This window comes from Lonchura striata, chromosome 1 (genome assembly GCF_046129695.1).
Source record: "Lonchura striata isolate bLonStr1 chromosome 1, bLonStr1.mat, whole genome shotgun sequence".
NCBI classification, from domain to species: domain Eukaryota; kingdom Metazoa; phylum Chordata; class Aves; order Passeriformes; family Estrildidae; genus Lonchura; species Lonchura striata.
Genome location: NC_134603.1, coordinates 26,063,156 through 26,090,699, shown reverse-complemented (window position 1 = coordinate 26,090,699; position 27,544 = coordinate 26,063,156). Strand labels below are relative to the sequence as shown.

The following is a 27,544-nucleotide window of genomic DNA, read 5'->3' as shown; positions in this document are numbered from 1 at the left end:
CGCTCCGGCGCGCTCCTCCCACCCCGCTGCTCCGCCTTCCCCGACCCGCGAGCCGTGGGACGCTTTTTCCGCGAGGAAGTGCCTCGTCGGTGGGGCAGAGGAGAGAAGCGCTGGCCAACTGGAGAGCAGGCGGGGCAGGGAGGTGCGGCGAAGGCAGGACGGGGCCGGAGGAGCGGCGCTCCGGGCCCCGCTGAGCCCGGCGGAGTGCGAGCATGAGCGGCGGGGATGGCGGTGGGGGCCGGGCGGGCGCCCTCAGCTGCGGCCTCCTCTCCATCCCCTCCAGCAAACTCCCGGACTTGCGATTTATCAGCCGGGGCGCTTACGGGACCGTGTCCGCCGCCCGGCACGCCGACTGGAGGGTCCCGGTGGCCCTGAAATGCCTGCAGGGGCCGCTGCTAGACAGGTAACGGGGCAGGGCCGGCCCGAGCCCGCCCGGCCCTAACCCAGCCCCGGGACGGGCCGGGGCCGCCGGCCTGAGGGCTGTGGGTCAGGTCCTGCTGCTTCCGTAGCCAGCCTTGCTTTAATTCCGCGGGGAAAGGGGATCCCACCAGGATGATTCAGCTTGGGCCAAGAGAAAGCGCGGACCGGCCCTGGAGCTTCCTCTCTTTCGATTATTGTAAAAGAGTGGTTTCGGTCTCGGTCTCTGAGACACTAAGCTGTTTCTTTTGGAGTTTTTTTCTTCTGCACTGTGAACCTTGAGCCCGCCTCGTGGTGGGATTGACAGAGTTTAGTTCTTGCTGGGTCTGTTGGCTGCTAACCATTTTGCTGAGGTATTCGCAGGATATTAAACTACAGTGATTACTGTAGATTTGGTGTTTACATAGAGAAAAGAATATCGGGAGTATACTGTTCTATTCACTAGAGATTGCATCTAGAAGAAGCTTCTCTGAGACCATGCAAAATTACTATTTTTCCCCAGATCTCACAGTACTGAGAGAAGCTGATTTAAAATAATAGGCTTGTAGACTCCCCTGTAAAACTGGTATTTTCCGTGTAACAATTGGGTTCCCTGTTTTCCAGGCACCCAAGTGGCAGCATATTTATTACAGGAGCTATCATTCCATGTAAGGCGACATCAAGTTTTACTTTTTCATCACTGTCTTATTCAATCCCCATAGTTCCAATTTGTTAACATATCAATGCAAACTTGTCTCTTCTTAGGTTGTTTGAAACCTGCCTGACTGTAAACCTGCCTATGAGTCTTATCTTGCTGTCTTCAAGCTTTTGCCTCAGGTCTCTTTGATCTAGTACTAGACCTTTAGGTAGGATAGCTTCACCCAGAAAGGCTTCTAGTCTTGTGACTCAATATACTCAAATATAAGACAAGTTGTTTTAAGCTCTTTCACCTCTTATTGCCCAGGTTTGTGTATACACGGGCGTTATCACTGAAATCTAGCCAGAAATGGAATCTCAGTTATGTTGTGTTTTTTGATAAGCTGGGGGAGGGAGGGGACGGGCGGGTGTTGTGGAGGATTTTTTGTTTTGGATTTTTTTTTAATGTGTGCTTAAATCCCAGCTAATTGGAAATACAGCATTTATCCTCAGAACACAGCTGAGAGAAACCAACCAAGGCTATTTTTAGACTTGTAAGAATTTGGATTAGTGGGATATTAACCTGTGAAATTATGATTAGAAGGGCAAGTGAGGTAATCCAAATAATTCAGTCACCCACCATGATGCCTTAGGTTTTAGCTTTTATATTTCTCAGATTCTGGACTGCTTTAGGATGTACTTCTGAGCTTCATATTAAGGGATAGTAAGCTCTCTTCACAGAGTAGGTAGGCAAAACAGTTCCATTCCTAGCTTGGAACCAAGGACAACCACCCAAATTTCAGGCCCAAGAGTATAAACAACATGGATTGAAGGGAGAAAAACAAGAAGAATCAGACTTCATAACCTAAAGCTATAATTGGACAATTAACTCCAATATGTTAATGGACCAGAACTTATAAGTGAGAGACCTCGTGACTGGTTGTGCGTTTTGTGACCATTTTGGCTTCATCTTGGGTGTAGCCTTGGCTGGGTTGTTGTACCGCCTAAGGTGTATCCATTGAGGCCTCCTAATAAATGCTTACTTTATTCTTTAACTCTGCCTAGCCTAGGTAGGCTTAATTAAGGTCAGCCTTAATAAGGCATCACCATATATCATGCAAAGCCTAGAAATGCTGTAAGAAAACTCAAAGGTGCAAAAAAAAATCCATTATACCCGAGTCTCAGCAGCAAGTGCTTTGCTGATTGTACAGTAGGCAATATGAAATGCCAGCCTGTAAGTGTTGTCAGGAATAGGGATGAATTCTTGATGCCATTCATTCCCCAAGTGAGAAGCATGTGCTGTGCATCCCAGAATATGGTATGTGACCAGGCAAAGAGCAAAGCCAGTTGGGAAGCTGTTGTGGGAATGTGCTCATTTAGGTATTACTCAGTGCCCTTCTGGCATGGAGCAGACAAAGGTGAAGTGACTGACAGGCACAGGAATAGACTGCAGTATGTCGCAATTTGTTTCCCAGCTACAGCTAAATCCCATGCTAATGTGCCTTACTGTCTGGGAAAACCCCAAACTTTCTCAAACCTACTCATTCTGAAGAGAGGGAGGAAGGTGTAGAGTTGTCTCTTCCATCCCATGCTTGTATCAAAGGCTGTCTTTTTACTTCTGTCATTTCCTATAAATCTTTTTCCATCACACAGATAAAAGGACCTTAATTTTATATCCATCTAAATTCAAAATTGCCTGCTGCGAAGAGCTGCAGGCTTTAGTTCACTCTTTTCCCATATAGCCTGACAGCCTTTTCTTTGTGAGTGCTAAGACCACCTTGTTGGATCCAGACTGCCCTGAGTGCTTTGGGGTGTGCCCTGAGCTCAGTGGGCACAAGCCAGCTCTCACCCTGGAGCTGCCCTGTGCACATAACACAGCGCTGTGCTGAACCAGTCATGGTGGGCATAGCCCTGGCCCCAGCACAGCCCTATTGCTTCTGAGTCAGACTGGCTCACATCCAAAGGATCAATGTGCTGTAAATGTCCTGTATTTGAATATCCTAGTCATGTACTTGTACCAATCTCCACTAAGATCTAAAAGCTTTTTTTGCTGAATTATGTTTCATGATCCAACTATCCTCATTGGCAACAAACCCATTTTTTTCAAGACTATTTGAGATATAAAGCATGCCAAATAGTTTCTATTTGCAGGGATGGAATCATACTCAATCTTGAATAAAACTTGACCTTCTCAAATCCATGTGCTGCAAGGCCTGAATTTGTGAAGATGCATCAAACCCACATTTATTAATAGTTCTGGGGATCCACACAGTCAAATTCAGGCATCCAAAGGTGCCCTTCATGAGGCTGGTCTATTCCTGCTTGTTGTGCATCCAGGGGATGTTTTTTCCAGAGAGTGATTCAAAGCAGGAGCTGTTTGAGAGAGCAATTTATGTGAAAACAAAGCATAGTTAATTGTTCCTTCAGAAAGGAACTTACTTTCCTTCAGAAGTCAAAAGTGCATTCCTTTAGCCCCTATTATATTAGTATACATCAGAGTCCACTAGATTTAAATGGTTGGAGAATCATTGTATTAAAATCTCCACTCTCTAAGAGATAAATATTGGGCTTGAGTGAAAACTCGGCATTTGAAGGTGTTCAGTAAAATGGGACAAATGCAGCTGGTTGTTACCTTTATGGTTACAAGGAATGGTGGAAGCTGGAAGTTCTGACTTTATCCTTATTTATTGGAAACATGGATGAAATCTGTGATGGAAATAGATTTGTGTGGTACAGAAAAACCAGGGAAGCTGTCTTCTCTGCATTTGCAGATTCTGATTTGTCTTACACTGTCTTATTCTCAAAGCAGCATGGTAGAAATCAAGTGGTGAAAAGGTGGCGCATACAGGGATATAATTACACAGAGAATATAGTGAGCCCAGCATTTGCTTGATGTTTCATCGTACTGATCTAGTAATGTATTTTATTTGTTTGCTTGTTTTCTTTAAGCGATAGAAACCACCTTCTAAAAGAAGCAGAGATATTACACAAGGCCAGATTTAGTTACATACTGCCAATTTTGGGAATCTGCAATGAGCCTGAATTTCTGGGGATAGTAACAGAATACATGACCAATGGGTCATTAAACCAGCTATTGCATGGGGTAAGTGTACTTGTGGTCTCTAAATATGATACCTGGCTGCTTAAAGTAGATTGCAATTTTCATACTTAATTAGTATAGTAAAGTATTTTATGTATAATATTTCATGTTAGAAGACAGTATCTCTAGTAGTTTTGGTGCTCAGACCTTCTGTATCTCAAAAACACAGCAAAACTCAGCTGACTTAAGTTTTGTTATACTTTTTCCTTTAATGTTGTGACCTATAACAAGATTTATGTTGTATTATCACATATAGTCACTTTAAAAATCTCAGTTGTTCTCTAATTAGATTCTGAAATACTTACGCTTGCTTCAGTCTGGATTTCTAAATTACTGCCAATACAATTGACTTTTTTCATGAGTTTGAATATTCTTTTAAAAAATGAAGATTTTGAATTTCATTTATAGAAGCTAAATATTGCTAATATAAAGAGGTAGGATTATTCAAAGCTACTGCAGTTGTGTCTCAATAGAACTAAAGTCTACCTTTAATCAGTACACATCTCATGCCTTGGAGAGGTTAGCTATGTTTTTCAGAAAGGCATTAATGTCAATATAACTTTTAAGACTTCAGCTGAGTTTTACTTCATTTTTCTTGCTGTATTATTATTTATAAAGGTAGTATTTTCTGCATAGTTTCAATACAGTTTTGCTTTGTTCCCCAATGTCAATTGCAGATATGATTTTTGCTATTCTATGTGTAGGACTTATAAATTGTGGGTTACAAGTTTCATGCAGAAGTTCATCTGTAATTCATATTTCCATATGAATGAGTAGTGTAGTAAATGTTCAACATCATGTATAGCAGTCATGAACTACTATGTGAATGCTAGGGAATGGAAACATGGCACTGCATAGTTATTATTTTTTGATAATGTTTCTTTTAACAGCTAATGAGTCTTAATGCACCATTATAGTTTTTTTAAGGAGTTTGTGTAATGTATGTTTTAAAAGATTGCTGTTTGCCCAAGACGCTTTCTACTTTTTATAAAATAAGTCTTTGTGTGTGCTGTTAAAACAGAGGATTATATTCTAGTTTTGTGGTTTTATCTTGGCAGAAAGATGTATATCCCAACATTCCCTGGTGCCTGAGATTCCGTATTCTTTATGAAATTGCTTTGGGAGTAAACTATTTGCACAACATGAATCCTCCATTGCTGCACCATGACTTAAAAACCCAGAACATTTTGCTGGATGATGAGTTTCATATTAAGGTAGGGTTATTTAATTCTTACATTCTTCAGCATCCAGAATGAGTGAAAGTGTTTTCATTATTGTAGAGGAGGAAGGGTGAGGTTGTGGCCATTCAGAGAGGATGTAATTGTATGGTGGATTTTTTCTTTTATCCTTGCAGACACAACTTCGGATTTTTTCTTTTGGAAACTCTATATTTTATCTGAATGAGAAGACCAGAAAGATAGAATTTAGGCTGTTTCTGCTATAGCAGTAGCTGATACTCAATAGTGGTGACACTCCTGTTTGTCAGCATTCCAAGGCTAGCTACATCTGGCACTTCCTGAGAAGAAAATAGAAAGTGTTCTTGCCTGAGATGCTCTGACAAGTTACTTATTATAGGCAGTAGGTCAAATTCAAATGTTAATGCTCCATTTGATACTTATAATGCAATATGGACATATCTGTTCTGTTGATGCTGTATAAGAACATGTAAAACAGGACTTTGAAATCTTACTATGTTGGAAGGTGGCTTTTGTGAAGCTCTCCTTAGAACACGCAAACATATGCAGAAGTATGAGTAGTTAAAAACTTTACTTCTGTCTTTTAAAATATCACTGCCATGATGTGGAAAGAGCGACTGAAAGTACTTCTGACAAAATGTTTAGGTGCTTCCATAATTGCGAGAGTAGGTTTTGTTGTTTCTTGTTACTTTGAAAAGATCTGGCTTTACAATTGATAGAATTGATAGAAAGTAAATGGAAATAAGAGATACTTCGCACCAAATTTATACTGAAAAGTAAATGTTTCAATTGCTACTGTAAGTTGACTCTCCTTGTGAGTCCTTTGAGCAAAGATCCAGTACTGGTTTCTTCTTTCACCATTGCACAGAATTTTTTCTTGGCAGCAAAATGCCTCACATGGCTTTGTCCCTGCTCACACCCTCAGCAGGTCATACTTCCTCCCACTCAATTGTGCTGGAATTGCCATCTCTCGAGCTTCCTGATAAACCTGATCAGGGAGCTAGTCCAAACCATTTTTTTATCCCTAACAGCTTTGGTGTGGCCTGATGCTCTGCCTGATCATATATGAACAGTTGTTTTGCTGAGGCACTTGAAGGGAAGAGGTTAACTCTTGCATACCTGCCCTGCCTCCTGTAAGGAGTGTCCTTAGGGTTTTAAGTGAAGCAAGAGTCTCTAAATTAGTACAGTTTACAGGAAATGCAGACAAGGTTATCATGCATGCCAGTTAGAAGAGATACTATACATGTATAAGAGTAACGCCGTTCACAGAGTGCCTCTAACTGTCCCTGATTAACTGAATGAGCACGAGTTAAGAGTAATTACAATGAGGAAGGCTTCATGAGAGTGAGTTGTAGAGAAGAAAGGTTACTTTTCACTGTGGATTTTGATGTATGCTCTTCAGAAAGTTTGTTTCTGTTACCTTAATTGGTACAGCTCTTGCACAGGGTTCTTTGTTGAAAATGTTTTATATTTTTGCTGTTGTGCAAATGCTGGACAAGTGCAGAGCTGGCTGCTTATCTTCCATGTATGCCAGACACTGCAGCTCAGCCAGCAGGTGCATTCTGCTAAATGTTTCTCTCTTTATCCATAACCTAATCTGACATCTGGTGCCCTGGCTCATGAATGTCTGAGGATGTAAACAGAAGTCAATTACTTCTTCATGTAGATGCACTGTATCCTGTAGAAAGGAGCAAGGCCCCAGAGTGCACAGTAAAGAAAATATTCAGCAACTTTTTGCAGCACAGAATAAAAGAATATCAAATTTATTAATTCAGGATTAATACATCATAGTTTTTGGAATGAGGTGAAGTGCCCAAAAATTATTCTGTGAGAGCAATTGCCTCGGGATATTGACAAGCTGAGTTATGTACACTATGTATACTAAGCTTGTGCTTTCTTCACAAGTAATCAATGATTTTTTGTTTGCCTTTTTTAACACAAGGAAGTGATTTTCTTCATATGGCACAGCTATCTACAGCAGATTCCTCAGCCAGAGTGCACATGAGTCCTTCCTTAAAATCACAGGATAGAGAAGTGCTATAGGGATAGCATGAGTCACGACCTGGGAATGCTTTATGGACTGGAGTTGATATTTCCTATTGCTAGGAGAACCACATAGTTTTTGTGTGTCAGGTTAAGAGCTTTTGGTGACTCTTTTTTCTGGATGTATTTCAGGAATTTCTAACAATTGTCAGCAGATAAAACCAGTTTTTCTTCTCAGAACAACTGATTTGACCTTTCCAGATTGCAGATTTTGGCATGTCCAAATGGCGTGTCGTATCCATGTCCCAGTCCCGAAGTGAATCCTCTTTGCCAGAAGGAGGGACAATTATCTACATGCCACCTGAGGATTACAACCCCAGTCAGAAAACCCGGGCAAGTGTGAAACATGATATCTACAGGTAATTCCTGTTGTTCTCTAGTGGGGCTGGAAATCTGAACTCAGGTATGATTTACTGAACTTAGATTTTAACATATCCTCAGCAATTTTATTCTTTTCAGAGATAATCATAGCTATGTAGGCTAAATGGATTTGGAAATAAAGAATTGAGTGATAGCTGAACTTAATGACTCATTTCTTTTATGCTGTGATGAGCGTAATGCTCCAAAATTAAGCTGAGACTACAGAAGTAGGTGGGGGACTGGTTTCTGTAAATGAGTGTACACATACAGACAGTGCAGGGAAAGAAGAAAGCCATTCACACCATCAGTCATTGCACATACTCTTAGACTTTGTGTAATCAAATAGCATAATTTTCAGAATGTACTTGGGTGAAAGAAGAAAATGTATTTTTGGAAAGGAGGTAGATAAAAGTAGGGTAGTGGAGTTGGAGAAAGTAGTTACAGTAATTTCGTTAAGAAATAATTTACTTTATGAAAGTTGTGGTAGTTTTGTGTTGTCCTGAGTACAAGTAGTAGAATAGTAAATAGAGTGGTGGTAACCCATATAACAAAAGAAAAACTCTCTGAGGATATTTGAGTTACAGCTGTCTGGTCTAAAATGGTTTGGAGAGCTCAGAGATTACTTGAAGAACTTTGAGGGGAATTATCATGTGTAAAGGAAGTTTGAAGAGGCATGAACTGGCCAATCCCTGTGACAAAGTCAAATTGTTACATCATTCTGGTGCAGCTTGCCACCTTTACCTTCACCGATGTCTTTCATGGTTATATCTTGGTGAGAGATGACTCAGTCTCAGAGGGTCCTACTGACTTCCAGGGAAACCACTATTTCCCTTAATTAGCCCTTACCCTTAAGAAACACATGAAGTTCCTTGACATTCCTGTCTAAAGAGTACAGATGACAACACCCCTGCTTTCTTTACCCTTTGATGAGAAGATATGGATAAGAAAAACCCTGAAAAGAAAAAAAGGGATATTGAAGGGAAAGAAAGGGTGACTGGCAGCTTAATGAGTGGGTAGAGAGGAAGAAGACAAATGTTTCTTAGAAAGAAAATAATATTTTCAGAGGAATAACAACCAAATAGGAGAAAATATGAGAACACATTAGAAAGACATAAAAAACAGATAAATTAGGAAGGAAAGAGATGATGTGAGAAGAAAGAAGAGACTGAGACAACACTGGAAAGAGAGGAGTTCAAGGCAGGAAGAAATGACAGTGAAGGACCACCAGAAAGGCCACACAGGAGATTCCATGCTCATGATCAGAAGGAGATGCTACAAAGTAGAAATAAGAAAGGAAAACAAGAATAGTGTAAAGGGGAATGCTGCAGTATTGTAGAACTGAGAAAATAGTATTTAACTGGAGAGAGATTCCAAACTGAATGAAAGATATTATTAAATAGCTGGATGTTTTCTGGATGTCAAACTAATTGATCACAGCTGAGTGTTGTTGAGATGTTAAAGGTAATTTGTGAGGAAGGCTTTTTCTTAAAGAAACAAATTGTTTAAACTACAGTCAAGCAGCTTAACTTTTACAAAAGGGATGATTTGTTATACCGAAAAAGTCAACTTGCATGGATTTGCCAGAATACATCAGAAGCAGACTTTTCTAACAGGGAGGACTGCTTTTATTAAAAGCTACATTAATACATTTCATCATTGAAGAATGTTAAAATGTAAGAAGAATAAATAGTTAGGAAAATTTAGTTTATATTATTTGATTTTAGGCATCATTTATTTGTTTTTACTTCATTTATTTGAATTCTTACTTGGTTGCTGTTGGATGGTACTGTGCTCTAAGGCAGCTAAATGTAACCTGTATGCAAAATTTGGTACTTCTTAGTGGTGTAGAAAGGAAGCTCAGTACATACATACCAAGGGTGGGGGAGCAAGCCTTTTAGAAGCAGCTGGTCATGGTGGTTATTTTCTGGAATGACACTGCCACAATGCTTATAAAGACTGGACTGAAAACATGGAAATACACGCTTGTCAGCACCTCGAGTGCATTTTGAAGTTATGGAAGCACTGAAGCTTTAGCCTGGATTATCTTTTGTAAATGCCAAACCAGATACTTGAATACAATGCTGTGATTAATATTAGGAGCTTTTCCTGGAATAGAGCTACATTCAGATGTGGTAGAGTATGTGAGGAAAAGTTGGAAAGGACAATGCAGCTTTTAAATGAAATCAGCTAACCTTATTTAAATTGTGAAGTTGTTTAAAGTTACCTCTTTCTGATATATCCTGATGGCTGAAGAGAGTGACTGGTTTACTAAAGATGGGGCAAGTTTGTACTCACTGAACCACTTGCCATTCATGTCGGTCTGAATGGAAAAGAAGGTCATTGAAGCATATGTGTGTTCAATCTCATGGCATTTGTTCAGAGGAGTCTTCCCAAGAGTCTGTTTTGGAATATGAATGCTGTGTGTAAGTGACATCTCTCCCTGTGGAGAACACTGCAGATGTTGAAAGCATATATGGGGAGGGAGGAAGCAGGAGTGGGCATCCCAAGTGCAAATTTGAATCTTACCTATCTCTGTGAGGATGTGTTGGGATAGAGCTCTGGATCAAAGCCATCCTCCAGGCTAATATCCAGCTTCCCATGGGAATGTCAGTCCATACTGGGAAGATGCCAGAATATTGCGTATAGGACAGAGCAGTTGGCTCTCTGGGTCTCACTTTAATTTGTGTACTGAGATTTAAACTCTATGTATGTAATTCACAACATATTAGCAGAGCCAAGTTGATACAGATTTGGAATAGGAGTTTATATGCCATGGATCTTGTCTGTACTTAATAGTATTAACTAGTTCTAGATGAAGTCACTCGCTAGTTTTCATATATTCATGTCACCATTTTAGTTATCTGTAGTCAGTCCCATGTGTGCTTGTAGGACCATTTTACCAAAATGCTTTAAATACAATGTAAAACTGAGCATATTGTGTTGTTAATTATCTGTAGTCTAAAATAACATCTTCTGTACTTTTTATACTGTAAACAGTTACGCAGTTATCATATGGGAAGTGATGTCAAGGAAACAGCCATTTGAAGGTAAGGACATGTCTTCCTTTAATTTATTTTTCCTGCCTTGCCTAAAGGTTAAACATGAAACCTGGGGACTTAATTATAGGGGTTACTTTCTAATAATTCAACTTTTAAGCTTGTTGAAGAACACTTTGAAATAATTTTCAAAGTAGACTATATTTTTAGTATCTTTTTCTTTTGTAATTACAGTGTTTTTTCATAAATTAAGAATACCTTTTCTTTAATCAAGAAATGTAACCTTATTTTGATTATTTAAATTCTATGTCTGCAAATGGAATTTCTCCTCCTATACAGTAAGCTCTTTATATTGCATATATTTATAATGACTTCACAATGTCTGTTTTGACAGAAGTTATAAACCCCTTGCAGATAATGTACAGCGTGTCACAAGGACAGAGACTAGACTTGAGTGAAGGAAGTCTATCAATGGACATTCCTCATCGAGGGCTTATCATAAGACTGATGGAAAGTGGATGGGCACAAAACCCAGATGAAAGACCATCATTCTTAAGTGAGTTTATCTTGCCAGATTTCTGTTGAACATGGTACTTACAGAGCAAGGCTATAGTCTTGAAAGGGAAGTGTTAAAGACGTCAGGAAATTTGTGTGCTTGGTCTTGCTGTTTATGATAAAGTGCAAGGCTACTTCCTTCATGTTTATAAGCAAACTTTTATGAAGGGAATTATGTGTGTGTCATAAAACCAGGCTGGTTGTTGGAGTCTTGTACATTTATAATCTCTTAATTTACCTGTAAAAAAGCAGCATGTTTTGTTTAACTATTTGTGTCTGGATTTTTTTGTTTATTGTTGAAGATAATTTGGGGTTTTTTAAGGGGGGAATAGAAGTTAAGTATAAAACTGTGGGATTTATGAGCACCCAACCAACACCAATGAACCACTGCATATTAGATAAGTTGTAGTGACTTCAGCTTGTATTTGCATGTCAGTGTAAATCTTTCACTGACACGTTAATTGTTGCATCTCCTTTATCAGGCAAGAACTGGATTTTTTCCAAGCAAGGAAATGGATCTAAATGCAATATTTTTCTAAAATAATTAAAAAAAAATAGACACATTGTGACATTTCCATATGCATTCTTGTTTTCCTATGCCAATTAACCAAAAAAAATAGTAATTTAAATGTGTGGTCACACTGAAGGGAAAATTATCTAGGATATGTACTATAGTGTGAGCTAACTTGAATTCTCTTTTTAGTGCCATGTGTGTAGTAAGATGGTCTTTGAAAAAAAAATATGCATTGCTTTTGCCACTACTTTACTATCATAAAAAGAAAGAAGAAGTTGCAAAACTATTGCAAAATTAGGGGAAGTCCAGCTTACTGATGGGGAACTTAAGCAATTACCATAGCATAGGGACACAGACACTGAGGACAGTGTCATTTGGTTTCACTGGATGGGATAGGTTAGTGGTTTGACTATCCCATCTTCTCTGGTCCTGCCTCATGCCTTAGGCATGTATTCTGGATATTGCTGTGTTGGGGGTGTGTTTGTTTATTTTTTTGGTATAAATCTTTACCACCTCATTTGGAGTTGGAAGACAGCAGCCCTCTCTGAGGTCTTACGGTGTTTGGGTCCCATTCAGCTAATCAGGCTTGATGGGGCTACTTTAAAACACAGCAAACTCAACAATCTCTCCATTCCATGAGTGTGAGACTTGCATTATCCTGGTCCAGCATTATCCTGAATCTCTTGGTACATATTTCTTTTGGTGGTGTGAACTGTTCTAAGAGAAGCAAGCAGCTTCTCTTTTAGCAGCATAAGTGGTTTGATATGTGTCAATAGACAAATTTTTTGTAAATGTCAGAAAGACACTTTAGTACAGTAAAAAACTTGATTTCCAATTCAAACTATTCACCAAGTACTCTTCTTTTGTTTAGAATGTTTAATAGACCTGGAGCCAGTTCTGCGAACATTTGATGAAATAGCTATGCTGGAAGCAGTAATTCTCTTAAAGAGATCAAAGGTAAGTGGCTTTTGTTACAGCCATGAGTTGGTCAACTGAGTTGGTAGCTTTCACTTGCTAAAAGAAGCCTAATCCCCTTTGTCGTTTCTCCTCAGTTTCCTTTGTCTAATTTGTATCTGGGTGAAACATGTTTGTGAAGTGTTGTTGTCTTGTCTTATAGCAGAAATTTAATATAGGTAAATATTTCTCTTCCAGTCACTATATGAATCCCAAAGTATTTACAAGAGTGGAAAGAAAGCAAATGTGGAGCCGATATCTCTAAATATACCTCTGAATCTTGAAAAGGTAAATACTTTATGTGTTGTATTTAGTATGTCAGTATCCTGAGAGATTAAAGGAAGTTTAACTTGGTAAGGGGAGCTGTTCTGCACTTTGTGTGCAGTCAGGAAAGGCATAAAATGCATTACTTGAGCCAGGGTGAAACAAATGCAAAGCCATATATATGAAGATAGAAAAGGGTGAGCATGTAGAAATCAGAAGGGTATCTAAATACAGGAAAGCTCTAAATATGGCATGAAGCTGTCCAGGGGAGGTTTAGGTTGGATATCAGGAAAAGGTGTTTCACCCAGAGGGTGATCAGGTGCTGGAACTGGCTCCCTAGGGAACTGGTCACAGCACCAAGCCCAGCAGAGTTTAAGAATTTACACAGTGCTCTCAGGCAAATGAATCTTGGTGTGGGTCCTGTGTAGGGCCAGCAGTTGGACTTGATGATCTGTGTGGGTCTCTTCCCACTCCACATATTCCGTGAGTCTGTGATCCCCTCAAGGAGGAATGCAGCACACAATGCCTGCCAATAGTAAGAGATGGTCTCCTGCTCCCTTATACTTCTATGGAGCTTGCTTGTATAGGGTAATGTAGATTTGCATTTATATTTTGATTCTTACTGCTGCTGCTTTTGGTTCTTACCAGTAGTTAAACTTGTATACAAGATTGCTGTCATCCTTGAAAATATGTACATTTTTTGGGATTATGTGCTTTTTGGGATTACATGCTTTCTTCTGATTTACTGTATTTTAATTGTGCTGTCTATCGAGCATTTAGATAGCAAGGAAAATAGGGTGACGGGAAGATTCTCTTTTAAAGAAATTGCAACTTCTTATTTCTTTAATGTGCTGTTCAATATACACCTGGATTTCTTTTCAGCCAGCGTACTGTAGCTCCATACAGTGTGATGCACTTCCCCTTCGGAGCATCTCTCCAGATACATCAAAATTCAAGTCTATTCCCCAGTGTAATATCCTCTCATCAGGTGAGATACTCTTGACTTTGTGTAAATTTAAGTTGCTATTGCAGCTTTACATTCACGCTGTGACATTGCATTTGTAGTAGAAAGTTGGGTCTCTTCATGTCAGGAAAAAGTCTATTTTGTAAACTCTGTGCTCTGGGTAAAAAACTAGTGTTTTTAAGCTTTGACTTTCTGTTCCTATCACCTGAGAAGTCTCTACGGCTCATGTGTTGTTTTCCTATTCAGAGTTGTGAGTGCAGAGCTAGTATTTTCTTGTCCCTTCATACTCTTGGCAGATTAGTTAACTGTGTCTTCTTTTGTTTTCCTTTTTTTCTTTTTTGTGAACTACTGAATATAAAAAGGCTACACATTTTAAGGCATTCTAGAAGCTGAGTAAAGTTTCCAGTGCAAATTTCTATATTAATTTTTAATTCAATAAATAAAAATGTCTCTAACAGACTGCTTTGTAAAATTATCTGCACAGACCTTTTGTAGCTGTCCCCTTTTGTGCATAAAAGTTGGCAAAATTCCCTGAGAAAACTCAATTGTGAGGTTTTGCTGACATCAGAAGTCAGAAACATAAAATGGAACCCAGGTGGAATAGCAAAACATTGTGAAACTAAAACTACATTTTCGTTTCTTCCCTTGACAGAATGTAAACATGTTTCAAAGGAATAGAGTGTCCTCTGGCATTGCAGGGACCAGGAGTATGAAAGCAGACAAGATTATTGACTTCATTGCTATAAAACAAGGACATTAAAAAGTATTCTGAGGTGCTGCAAAACCAGAGATACTCTGCTAGAGGTAGAAGAGCACAGGCAGTTCCTGTTTCAACTCCTGTTTGAGCAGATACACAATTTTTAACTTCTACTCAGTGTACCAGAAAGGTGTAAATACAGGAAGAACTTTAGTAAATAAATTACAGGAGGCTTAAGGACTACCAGTTACTGGACAAAATGGCAGAAAGCAAGTGCAGGGTACTTTGGCTATACATCAATTGAAGCATTTATCTATACAGCATAAAAACCTCAGACAATGAAGAACTCATATTTACCTAGCTTAATTGAAACATAAATTTTAAGGAATTTAGAGATTTTAGAGGAGCTAAGATTTTAGTTAGAAATAAGCCTTACTAGAGTTAATTAAAATAATCATAATAAATGAGTAGGCCTAGAATGGAGTAAGGAGTTAGTAGTTAACTAATAATTGATTGCTTGTCAGCACTATTTTTAGTTAGCTGGGTTTATAATGAAGAATACAGAAACTGACAAATAGCTTTTAGGAACATAAGACAATTGTGGGCCTCCTCTGTTCTGAAGCCAATTGAAGACAAGGAATGGGAGTTCTACCAAGAGTTCATTTGTCATATTTGCATTGAAAAGGTAGAAAGGTCAGAACAAGGAAGACTTCATTTACTTCCTCATTTTGGGACCCCTCCCCATGAAAGGGACCACCAACCCATTTCAAGGAACAAACTACGCATGCTTAATAGCTTTTGGAGTGATTAGCATATGAAGTGGGTAATGGGATGTACCAAAATTATGAATATGTATTTGTATTTTGTGTATTCAATACTTGCATGGATAAAAAGACTCTGTAATCACCTGGAAGGCACGTTGTGTATTTGGGAGCTATCCCGCACGCTGCCTGGCGTTGAATAAACATACACTTTCTAACTTTAAACTGTTAGAGAGTTTTTGTCTGTCACAGCTGGATATCGGTACTAGATCATAGTAAGTATGTTTTGATGAATTTTAGAACATGGAGTATTAGTTTGAGCATGAGCCTGGACTGTAAGGGTAATCACATAAGATAATGCTAAATATTAGCCTTTCATGCTGCTATGAATTCCCGTTGTGAATTATGTCTGTTTCTGGAGAGCATCAGTGAAAATTTGTTGGTGCAATTAATCTGATTGGTCAGCTGGAGGTTGTTTTATAGAGATCTTGCTTAGATTTTATTGTGTTTATGTATAGATACTGTAAAGCTTGTGAAAATAGTGCCCATAAAACCTTAATGCAGAAGAGTTTGTTATTACTTTGCCAATAGCTGCATCAGGTAGTGTTGTAGTGGAAAGCAAGATTGACATTCATCTTGCTTTTCAAACTCAGATGCAATTGTTTCAGGTGCAAATTCTATTCCAGGTAGCCGCTAACAAGAGACGGGTTTGGCATGGCACCAAGGCTTAAGTTAATGACTAAAGAGTCTAGCTGAGTTAATGACTATAGATTCTTGTTTTTTTATCATTACAGTCAGAATACTTTTTCAGAAAATTGCTTCTTCAGAGTTAAGACCTGTCTTCTAGCCTAGCCTTTAGCCTTTGTTTTCAATTTTCCTTTTTTTTTCCCCTTCCCTAGTGAGCTTTTCTTGGGTATTTCTTTAAACAGCTCTTTTCTCTCCTTCCATTTCATTTTTGGTACAGAGAGTAATCCTTTAATATACTTTGTTTTGCTAAATTAATGGGATGCACTCTTTTGAAATCCCTCTGTAAAATAAACTTTATTCTTGTAGTATCCTAACTAGTCCTCCTGGTGCACATTCTAGCTTAAGTCAGTGAACTAAGGCTACGTAGTATTATGAAAGACATGGCAAACTTCTTCTGTCTACGAAATCTCTCTTACTCACTATACCTTAGAATTTTATTTTTCCTTTTTCCTTTCTCACAAGGTCCTTCATTACAGAGTAACCCTCTTAGGGTTTGTTTTTATTCCTCATCTCACCTCTAACCATTAGCCTCAGCTTGAAAGAGAAAGTCTGGATTTCATATTTTTCCTTCTTTTTCTATTTCTGTTACTCCAATCTCTAGGTTACCTAGGTCTTTTTTAGTAATTTGAGTAAATCTGGTTTTTTTTTCTGAAAAACTCTCATTAGCTTTTTTTTTTTCCTTCTTTTTTTTTTTTTTTTTTTTTTTTTTTTGAGGGAATGGAGTTGTTTAGCTTGGAGAAAAAGAGGCTCAGAGAGGAAATTTTGCTCTCTGCAACTACCTAAGAGAAGATTGTGACCTGGTGGAGGCCTCTTAACTGACAAGCAATAGCAGCAAGCAAAAGGATAAGAGGAAATGGCCCTGAGTTGTGCCAGGGGAGTTTTTGATTGGATATTAGAAAAAATTCTTCATTGAAAGAGTTGTCAAGCATTAGAACAGGCTGCCCAGGGAAGTGGTGGAGTCACCAGCCCTGGAGATATTTAAAGGATGTGTAGATGTGGCACTTCAGGACATGGGACAGTGGTGGGCTTGGTAGTGCTGGACTTGATGATCTTAAGGGTCTTCCCAATAGAAACAATTTTGTGATTTTATGATTGCATTCTCTCATGCTGTGTTCACTGGTCCAGGTCATTTTCTCATACCAGTACAATCCTGTCACAGGGACATTTCTCTCTCTCAGGATTTTTCATAGAGATGCACAGAGAGAAAGAAAGAGAGAACAATTTCTCTTTCTGCTCCTTGTTTTTCTCATGTGGAATGTGCTTGGAGAATTGTTTACCTGGGGTGATTGCTGGATTGGATTCTGGTGGGAATTGTTTGAGCCTGATGGCAAATCCACCTGTGTCTAGACTCTCATGAACAGGGTCACGAGTTAGATATGGTAGTTAGAGAAAGTAGTATGTATTTTAGAATCTTCCTTTATGTAGTATATTAATGTATTATAGCATAGTTATAATAAAGAAATCATTCAGCCTTCTGAACTGAGTCACACATCATAATTTCTTCCCATTGGGTTTGCCTGCATTTACAATACAATCCCAGTTGTTTTGTCTTTATGTTAGGAAATTAAATATGTGTGCCTGAAAATGTATAACAATCTATGCCAGGATAGCTGCTTGAAATACTTTCCTGAAATGGTCTTTCACTCAAAGTGGTTGTGTCCTGATCCCCTTTTTCAAGCAGTAGATAATATCTGCTGCTTCACAGTACATAGCTCTGCCCAACTTTCTCCTTTGTTCATGAAATAAAATACTAGCTACTATGAGTTCTAGCCCACCAGTTCAAAACACTGAGAATGGACTTTCTTCCACATTTTCCTATTCCTGCTCTGTGTACTTACAGACATATTCTTCTACAGGTCAAGAAAGAACTGGGAATACAACTTCAAATTTCCCCATTGGACAGGTAATCTTGAATTGTCCATGGGGCTACCTCACTGTGTCTTTACATGTTCATCTGAATTCTTGCAGTTAGTTAACATCTTAGTTATTGTGTCTTTATCAAGTGACACTGTGAAAGTCTAATCAAAGCTATTTGCAGAGTTAGGCACATGTTCTGTAGTAATTTCTTACCAGCTGTTTATCTCTTCCTTGTGTCATTCCTACTGTTGCTTTCATATCTGTCATCTTTTTCTACTATAAAAAAAATTCTAAAGGTAGAAACAGTTAAACTTCCCCCCAGTAAAAATACTTTTTACTTTTCTTTGCAAAAGTTTACATGAAGCTTTCATGAAGTTATACCCTGTTTTGATGGTCTACAAAAAGCTTCCATTGGCCTCCTACTGAATGCTAACTTCTCCCACTGCTCTTCATGTCCTTTTCCCCCATCTGAATCTTTATTTTAATATTTTCATCTTTGTTACACTGCCAAACTTCATCAAAATAAATTAGTCTGCTTTCCTGCTGATTTTTAGTTACCTCTCCAAATACTCAAAGGATTTATTTTGTTCTTCTAGTCCCTACAAAAACTTTCTCTCAAACAGAGCTTTTTTGTTGAAGTTCACATCTACCAGATTTATACTCCTAATATTTCTTTAAAATAAAGCAGGACCCCAAACCATAGTCAGGCCCTGGTAAAATATGAGGGCATAAATGTACTCAGAATTTGAGTATAGGGACTAATTCGTTGTATATCATGTAAAAGTAGCTGGTTTATTACTTCTTCTGTGAAATTGCTCTAAATAGTCTCCGGTGGGTATATTTTATTTGTGCACAGAAGTAATACAGCTTGTTCTTTTTCTTTTTCTTCTCCTTTGTTTTTTTTCTTTTTTTTTTTTTTGTCTAAGATGGAAATTCTGGGTCTCTGCACTCTCTTAGCAGCCAGAGCATGGATGAAAATCTGTCTGTAACTCAAAGTGCCAGACTCCTTGTGCATCCATACAGTGCTGTTCTCTCAACTGACAAGAGAGTTTCAGATGCCTCAAGTTCTGCATCCCATGTGCTGCGGTCATCACCGATTCCTTCAGGTACAGCAAACACTACTTGATTCCAAGACCCACAATAAGTGTTCTAACATTGAATATACATCTGCACGAAATGGATACTAGAACTGTTATTCACAAGCAAAATGCAAACAAAACATCTGCATATTAATAATGCAAAATTAAGTAATTCTGTCCTTGTTGACTTATATTACAAAGTAAGCAAAAAACAGTGAAAAATGTGATGAAGTACAGGTACCTGCAGCTACTAGCTTTTTTTCTCTCCTCTTAATCAGATTCCTTCTGCCATGGGTCTTCTTTATCCCATTCCCTTTGCTCAGTATTTCCATTATTTCCTACTGTTGTAGCAGTGCTCCAGTCCAGCAGAGCAGGAGAAAAACTTAGCTCAAACTTAGTCACCTTGTTGTCTGTCACTTCTCACTTTTTAGGCTTTCCAGTCTTCCATTTAGTAATGGTGGGGCTGAGAAAACCAGCAACTGTGTCAGCATATCACCTGTAATGATCCTCTGTGTTAGTTAGGAGCCCATTACATTATATTCTTGTGCATCAAATAACTGTTAAAAGTTAGCACAAAAGTTAACAAAAAGAAACTTTAATTATTAATTATTCATATATTTTTTTGAGGGGCCACACAATAATATGCAACTTTATAAAGATCTATTGCAACTTTATAAAGATATCTCTCTTCTGGAAATAGAATCAACACTCTTTCACTGTGTGAAACCTCACTGTAAGAAAAATAGCAGGAAACTACAGGGATGTTTTCAGTAATCTTCAATAAAAATCGCCCTGGAAAGTAAATTTACCGCCTGTCTCTTTTTAGTACCATGTCAGGTTGAACACTGGAACAGGTTGTGCATGGAGGCTGCAGAAGTGCCATCACTTGGAGAGGCTCAAAATTCAGCAGGACAAGGCCCTGAGCAACCTGAGTTATCCTAGAAGTTGTCCCAGCTTTGAGCAGGACATTACATCAGATGACCTCCTTGAGGGTGCCTTCTAACCTAAATTATTCTGTAATTCAGATAGAATAAATACTCTAACCACCAAATTTGTCAAATTGGAGCATTTTAACAGTTTCTTTCCAATTTGTTCTTTGTTCTGTTGCAGTATTTGTTGAGACAGTGACAATCTCTTCCTTTTTTCTAATTCTTTCCAATCTCAGATTTTGTATTGGAAACCATACAACAGAATGTAGCTCATCAGTGGATACAAAGTAAAAGAGAAGAAATTATTGATCAGATGACTGAAGCATGCTTGAATCAATCACTGGATGCTCTTCTGTCAAGATTTTTACTCATGAAAGAGGATTATGAACTTATAAGCACCAAACCTACAAGGACATCAAAAGTACGACAACTGCTTGATACTTCAGACAGCCAAGGAGAGGAATTTGCCAGAATTATAGTACAGAAGTTGAAAGATAACAAACAGCTAGGACTTCAGCCTTATCCAGATATTGTATCTAATTCTCAAAGACTGCAGCTTTAAATTTATTCTTTCTTTATGAAACCGTGTGAATATTTCTTACAACATGATTTGTGTTTCTATATAGTATTTTATTTATGTGCAGCTTTGTCTTTACTGTGCCTTTGTAGAGTCTCAGAAATGACCCTGACTTCTTCTAGCCTGCATTTGGTCAGTGACCAATTAATACATTGGAGTGCAGTCATAAAGCCAAACACTTGACAGTTGTTGACTCAGTTTGTAAAAATATTTTGTTTATACATGACAAAGAAAAAACATTAAAGGTCTACCATTTTACATATTTGCTGTTTATACACATCCTTTCATTTCATCTCACAGGATTGAGACATCTCATCTTAACGTGGCATGTTTGTTTTTCTCGTTCCATCTGCTCTTTCTCAGAGGAGGGAAAAAAAAAATCTAGGTGCTCTTTTCTAGGGCTGTTCTGCTGTATGTATAATAAACTTCTTTCCTTAAGCCATGCTGGTGTGCATACAGGAGAGGAGTGGTAGGTGAGAGGAGGTTTATATTGCATTTTTGCAGGATTATTTATTGTTTTGGTTTGTTTTTGTTTTTTTCTCATTTTGTTGCCAGAGCAAGTGCCTCAGACTACAGCATAAGAAGAATTCTAGTCCAAAGAGGAGCCAAAGGGGAAGGAGGACATTGTGCTTATCATCTTTGTTCTGCTCAGAAGTGATATAGTAGAAAGGCTGCTGCAATAGCATTTTACATTGTGTGGTTATAACCTTATTAGCTATTCTTGAGATCATAGTAGGATGAGATTCAGGAAGAACCTACATAAGGGCAGCCTCAATTAATACCTCTTTAACATTTCCTTGGTCACCTGCCTTGCCTTTGTCACCTGCCATCTGACCACCCCTTACCTTTGTCATCTGCCATAAATACTTCTCATGTGATGTTGCTAGATCAAACTTCTAAATTTTATTTTTGGTATTTACCTAATGAACTACATAAGTAGTTGGGTCTGTACAAAGATCAATAGTGCCCTGCCTTGCCATGCTGGAAGTAATATGCAAGGCTTTCTTCTGCTATCACCTCTTTAACCTTCTCCAGATCACAATCTCTCCTTTTTTATCTGAAAGTAACACGTTGAGGTACAGGCGGGGCTACCTGAGAAGAAAAGGTATGTGGTATTTTTTTCACTTCATTTCACAAGCACTTAGTGACTTTATCTAGATGACCTCAAAACTAGTAAAAAAATTACTTGTTTTAATTTGTCAGAACACAGCACAGGCAGATTATTTTTGCAAGTACTAATAAATAATTACAATTTCTGCTCAGACTACCTAAAATTTGGGAAAATCCAAACTCCACATGCAAGAATCATGAAGTATATCTAAATTACCATATAAAAAGGAGCAGATAAATGAAAAATCCTAAGTGATGGCTGTTTCAAAACATAGGGAGATGTGAGATCTGCTCCATTTCAATGATTCAAGTTTCAGCGTGGGTATTACTGGTTGCCAACGGCTTACTTTTTTCAATATGATTTTGTGAACTGAATCACAAGAATACAATGTATAGTTTAGTGGATATCAGAGTTTTAAAATTGTTTTTAATAAAGTAAGTTTTTGACATGAACTGGGTATTTGTCTTTTATCCTGCTTCTCTCTGGAAGCTGTAAAATTAAAGTTAGATAGCTGAAACCAGGATTATGGTGCAATGAATGGCTGTGGTTTTCTTAGAGCAGACCTAACAATGTCTAGCAGGGAGAGGTCTGAGGAAAGCTGATGCCAGAACTGTGTGTTTCACTGCACATCACATTTTAAGCAACAATTGTTTGTTATTATTGGCGCTTAATATAAGGTTTGTGTTTTGCAAGGTGGCAAAGTAACATTTCTTCAATGTGTCTAAAATTCATCATGTAGTAGGAACTTTCCTGAGAACCCACTGTAAGACAGCTACGTTAGGGAGAAGAGCATCCTGCAGCTTGCAGTCTCCCTGCTGACTCCTGCCTGTCAGTACAGAATTAGCTTGGTTTCCCTTAATTACAATTATAAACTCCCTATGGAGTCACATTCAGGAATGGTGTTGTCACACTGCTGCAACCACTATGGGCTGCTCCTCTTCATGTGCCATCACCCTGAGGTGGCACAGCTGCAGAAAAAGTAATTTTCTACCCCCAGCTTTGAATAAGCCCACGCCCAAAGCCCAGGCTCCAGGGAAACCCTGAGGCTGTTCAGTATAAAAACTCAGGCCAATCTCCCTCCTCTTTCCTTGGACCCTGAGCCTCCCTCCATGGTGGAGTACAATCAGAGAATAGTTCAGGTTAGAAGGGACTGGTAAGGGTCAGCTTGTCCAGCCCTTCTGCCATGGTCAGGGACATCTTCAACTGGATCAGGTTGCTCAGAGCCCTGCCCAGTAACACCTCCAGTAGAGACACTACCACTCTGGGTGACATCAGCCAGCCCTCTCCAACGTGTAAGGCACACACAAATTTCCTTGAGTGAAAGGTGGGAAGGGGCTGCCACAGCTGGGGCTTGGACATACAGACAAGCGCATAAGGAGAATGATTTCGGGTCAGCATGGGGGAAGAGAGGTGGAGGTTGTGTGCTTGGCCACACAGAGCTAAGGGTGTGTGGAGGTGACAGATGTGTGAGTCAGTATGAGCCACAGTGTCACAGGGACACCACAGTCCAATACTTCTCTTGTTTTAGAGATGTTCTAACAGTATTTTGCATAGTCCTCACTTCTGCATTGCAATTCCTAAAAGATTTTTCTGCTTATTCAATCCAAGGGGAAATGCTGCTGATGTTTGAGACTGACAGTAAAAGCTTTTCTCTGAGTTGTAACAGCTCACTGAAAGCCTTTCAAAATCTGCAAGTAGAATGTATTTTTATATGTACATGGGGGGAAATAGAAACATAGGACTACACGTATTATTTTGTGTTTGTTGCCATTAGATTTTGTATGGTATTTTAGCATCTATGGTATTTTTGCCACTTAGTAATGGCTGCTCCTTGTGTTTTGCTGCCATACCTGAAGTTAATGTGGTTGGAAGAAGTTTGTTGGTCTGTGAGCTGTGTTCTCTCCTGCATCAGCGTCATGGCAAAATAAGCAAAGATCTGATTTTAACAAGATGACACAAATGGTGGCCTTTGTTTGTCATTCAGAGTCTTGCAGCTAATGCAAGGGGGTGTTTGGCAGTGTGTTTTCAATCAGGGTTCAGTGTAAGTGCAGCTGTTGTGGATGAGGACTGCAGGGCCCTTTGCTAGCTGAGGCACAGAGGGCAGAGTTACAGAACAGGAGGAAGCAGAAGACTTGGCAGGGGCACTGCTGAGATGTTTGCTGCAGCTGAGCAATGGTATGAATGAAGAGGGCTCTGGAAATAATTGATGTAGTCTTGTTTCCAGTATGAAACAGAGTATGAAAAGCTTTCCTGAGCAGTAATGGTAGTGTGGGCAAGAAACCAGAAAATGCCACAGGTTTATTCAGGCAAGCATGCCTTACTTTGCTGTTCAATCAGGAAATGTGTGTTTATATGTAAGACAGAAGAATTACTGTGAACAGAAATTTGGTACAGGAGCATCTTCACTGCAAACAGTCTTATCAAATCCTGAAATACTGTAAAAATGAGTAAGAAAAACTTGTTACAAAGGCACTCGCATTCGCTTCTTTACATTATCCATTTTGCTAATTTAAAATGCAAGATTAAATGTAATCTTCCTTGGCAAAGGAACTAGATTTTGTGTTTACAGAATAAATGTTCAGGAAAAATCCTTTTTGTGCACATGCATGCTTTATGATTGCTCAATGTTGATTTATGTGCTGTTCCTGTAAATAAATCCATGGCAAATGTCCAGTAGTGTGTAACCAGGAGGGTCAGACCAATAGAACATGGGAAACATTAATGAAAAAAGACTGTTTCATGTTCCAACATGCAGCTTTACAGACTTGAAACAAAGGGCTGAGGCTGGGTCAGAAGCAGGATAAATGGACAACATAAAGGTGATCTGACAGCAAAGTCCTTCAGTATAACACAGAATAATCAGAGTATAACAGAATAACAGAGTAACACAGTATAATCAGAAAACCAGTTTGGTGCTCCAAATCAGAAACAGCACAAACTCAAGTTTAAATTTCAGAGTGAAAGTAATTACAAATTCCTGAAAATATACTTTCTGGACTTTAGGCTATGGTTTGTGAACATTGTTTGGCAGAAGAAAAAGAATTTAAGATGACAGAGGCCCTGATTAAGGAACATGGTGCTCAGACTCTGTCCAACAAGGAACAACACCCCTACAAAACAATCCCGTTGCCAAAATGCTACTTGCTACATTCTAATGTACGTAACCACAAACTTGCCAGCAGCTGGAATTGTGCAATCTTTTCAGACAGACTTAGAGAGCTCTCATCCTTCATAGATAAAACAGCTTGAAAGCTGTTTATTCAAAGAATTTGTCCTACACCTGCTTTGAACAGGGTTTTAAAAAAGCACAGCCATTTCCATATAAACATTAACTGTATAGCTGTCTCAGTCTATGACAAAAAGCATGTTTTTACAAGATGTTACCTTAAAATGAAGAAACAGGAGGAGCACTTGCTTACAAAAGAAAGATTCGTGTTGTTTTTATTATTCCTTTTGGTCACTGTGGGTTACAGAATGGAACGTGCAACACGATTCTATGCTCCTGCTTGTTTTCTAGTTGGACTGCTCAGGTGTTTTGGAGGAATATCTGCGCTTGGATTCAAATATTTTACTTTCCTGTGTGGATTAGTGGTCCAGTATGATGAAGTGCTGTTATCTTGTGCCTCAGTTCTAGTGACAAGACTCTTGACCTGCTGGATCAGCTCCTTCCAGATGCCCTTTGGCACGAGAACATCATTCTTCACGGAAAACAAAAATCCCAGGTTAGTGCTCTTGCATTCATTAACTTTTTGCTCTGCCAAGAAGATTTTATTTTCTTGTTTCAGCAGATATATACCGTACTGGCTTTGCTACAGGATGTCACAGGACAACTTATTAATTCAGAAGACTAATTGAATACACTGGGTAAGTAATTTCTTTCTTTCCCTATTTTTATGCTAGAGGTTTTTTTTTAAAGCTTGTTTAATTAAAGTAAGATCTTAACACCAGATCAGCCTGTTTTGTTTCTCATGTCTCATGTCATAAATTATTATAAAAGACACAGATCTATAATTCTGAATATAAGAAAAATAATTGAGTTGATTAATATTTAACAATGCATAGAGTAAACTTAGAATAAAATTTGAAAAAAAAAATGAAAAACATTTGGTTGTTTGAAATTAAATAATATCTATGAATTTCAGTTAACTACAACTCTTTTCTAGTCTACCCTTCAGAAAGACTTTCTGTTTAGCAAGTTATGCCACCAGAATAAAAATCTTTGTTTAGTGTTAGTAAAACTTCCATTGTGGCTTTCTAAATCAGCAAGAAGGAATTAGACTGCATTAGTTATTCATGGTATCAGTGACATATGGATGAAGGATTTCCTCCCCACTCCTCAACTTTCTTTTTGTTTTACTTCTATCACAACTGTCTTAGGAATAGAGAGCAGCAGTTGCCTGCTTCTGCCTGCTAATGACCTCAGTTGAGGCAGCAGTTGCCTGCTTCTGCCTGCTAATGACCTCAGTTGAGGCTATTTGGGGAAAACCACATTTCAGGAAAGTATGAGATCTTTCTTGAAAGCTCTCATTGATTTTAATATTCATGCTACTGTAATAAAAATAGAAGGTAAGGCAAGGCTAAACAGAGAGTGAGAGAAGAGTCTATTCATATGGGTGTTAACTTACCCATCCTGGTGAACAGATTCAGAGCAGCAGCCTACGAGAGGCACTGTTCTATTCCAGCAGCCTTTCTGCTAAAGGAAGTAAGTATATCACCCACCCTCTGGTAAGCTGCTGGCTTCTCTTTTTAATCCTTTCCTTAGATTTGGGCTACAGTAGATTTTCTCTCAAATCTTCTCTGTGATATGCTCTGGGGTGGGAATGCAGTGCTGGGGGTGGAGCAAGTCCCTCCTGTGGGAAAGCCAGTCTCTGACAATAGTAATGCATTGGGAGCATGTGAAGCAATAATTCATTAAATGTTTTTATAAACATAGAATTTAAAAACCAAAAGGAAATATGTTTGTTTCCTATTGAGTGAAAAATATTTGCTTCAGATGAGATCAAAATGGATTTTTTGTTTCTGATGTTTGAGTTTTTAGTATTGTATTTTTAGAGTGTTTTATTTTATGCTGTTTCCTCATACTGCATAATCTTGTTTTGTTTGCTTTCCTCATTGGGAAATGTCCAACAGTACAATCTGCTATGAATACTCCCTTTGAGACATGTTAATGCTCATACTCATTAGTAGTGTTTTGAAGTTTGAACTACACATTTTTGGTCATGTTGAAAACTGCTTGCTCATCTGATTTCATGTTCCAATAGCTATTAATATAAATGTATATTTTGGGTTTTTTTAAATTTTGGTCAATCTTCTACAGGCAGGAGGAAATTGCCCAGAATGTACTTGGAGAAAATAAGAGATTCCTCATGACTTTTACAATGGCTTTCTAAATGCACATTGATTTCTAATATACATATAATTAAATTTCTCATAAAATTAAATGTTCTCAATTTTAGTTTTAAATGTTATTCTTAATCTCACTAATTTTCTGACTGAAACTAGAAAATACTGGGAGTTTATCAGTTTTCTTAACTGGTTTAACTTTGCCTGATTCATTGGTGGCATTTTCATTATTGAGAAATTTTGTGGAGGTAGACAAAATTCACCAAAAGAAAATACCATGAAATGAGGTGAAATCTGATGTCCAGCATGTTCCAACATCTTTCATATGAGTTGACTTTCTAAATGGAAAATTGACTAAATGGGAATTGACTTCCAAGAGAATGTGCTGAAGGCAATAATAATTGATCTTTGAGATTTTATTGATTTACTAATATTTCTTGAATTAAAATATGAGAATTGCTAAAT

General features: G+C 38.4%; 1 protein-coding gene across 1 annotated transcript; it reads left to right on the top strand.

Annotated features, from left to right (window-relative positions):
- The first annotated feature begins 40 nt into the window (after positions 1–40).
- RIPK2 (receptor interacting serine/threonine kinase 2) lies at positions 41–22,184 on the top strand. Its single transcript, XM_021543182.3, has 11 exons — positions 41–403; positions 3,982–4,135; positions 5,191–5,346; positions 7,573–7,730; positions 10,729–10,778; positions 11,122–11,283; positions 12,668–12,753; positions 12,949–13,038; positions 13,897–14,002; positions 18,967–19,146; positions 20,285–22,184. Exons 1-11 carry the CDS (start codon positions 213–215, stop codon positions 20,608–20,610), a joined length of 1,659 nt encoding a protein of 552 aa, XP_021398857.1. The 5' UTR covers positions 41–212; the 3' UTR covers positions 20,611–22,184.
- The last annotated feature ends 5,360 nt before the right edge of the window (positions 22,185–27,544 follow it).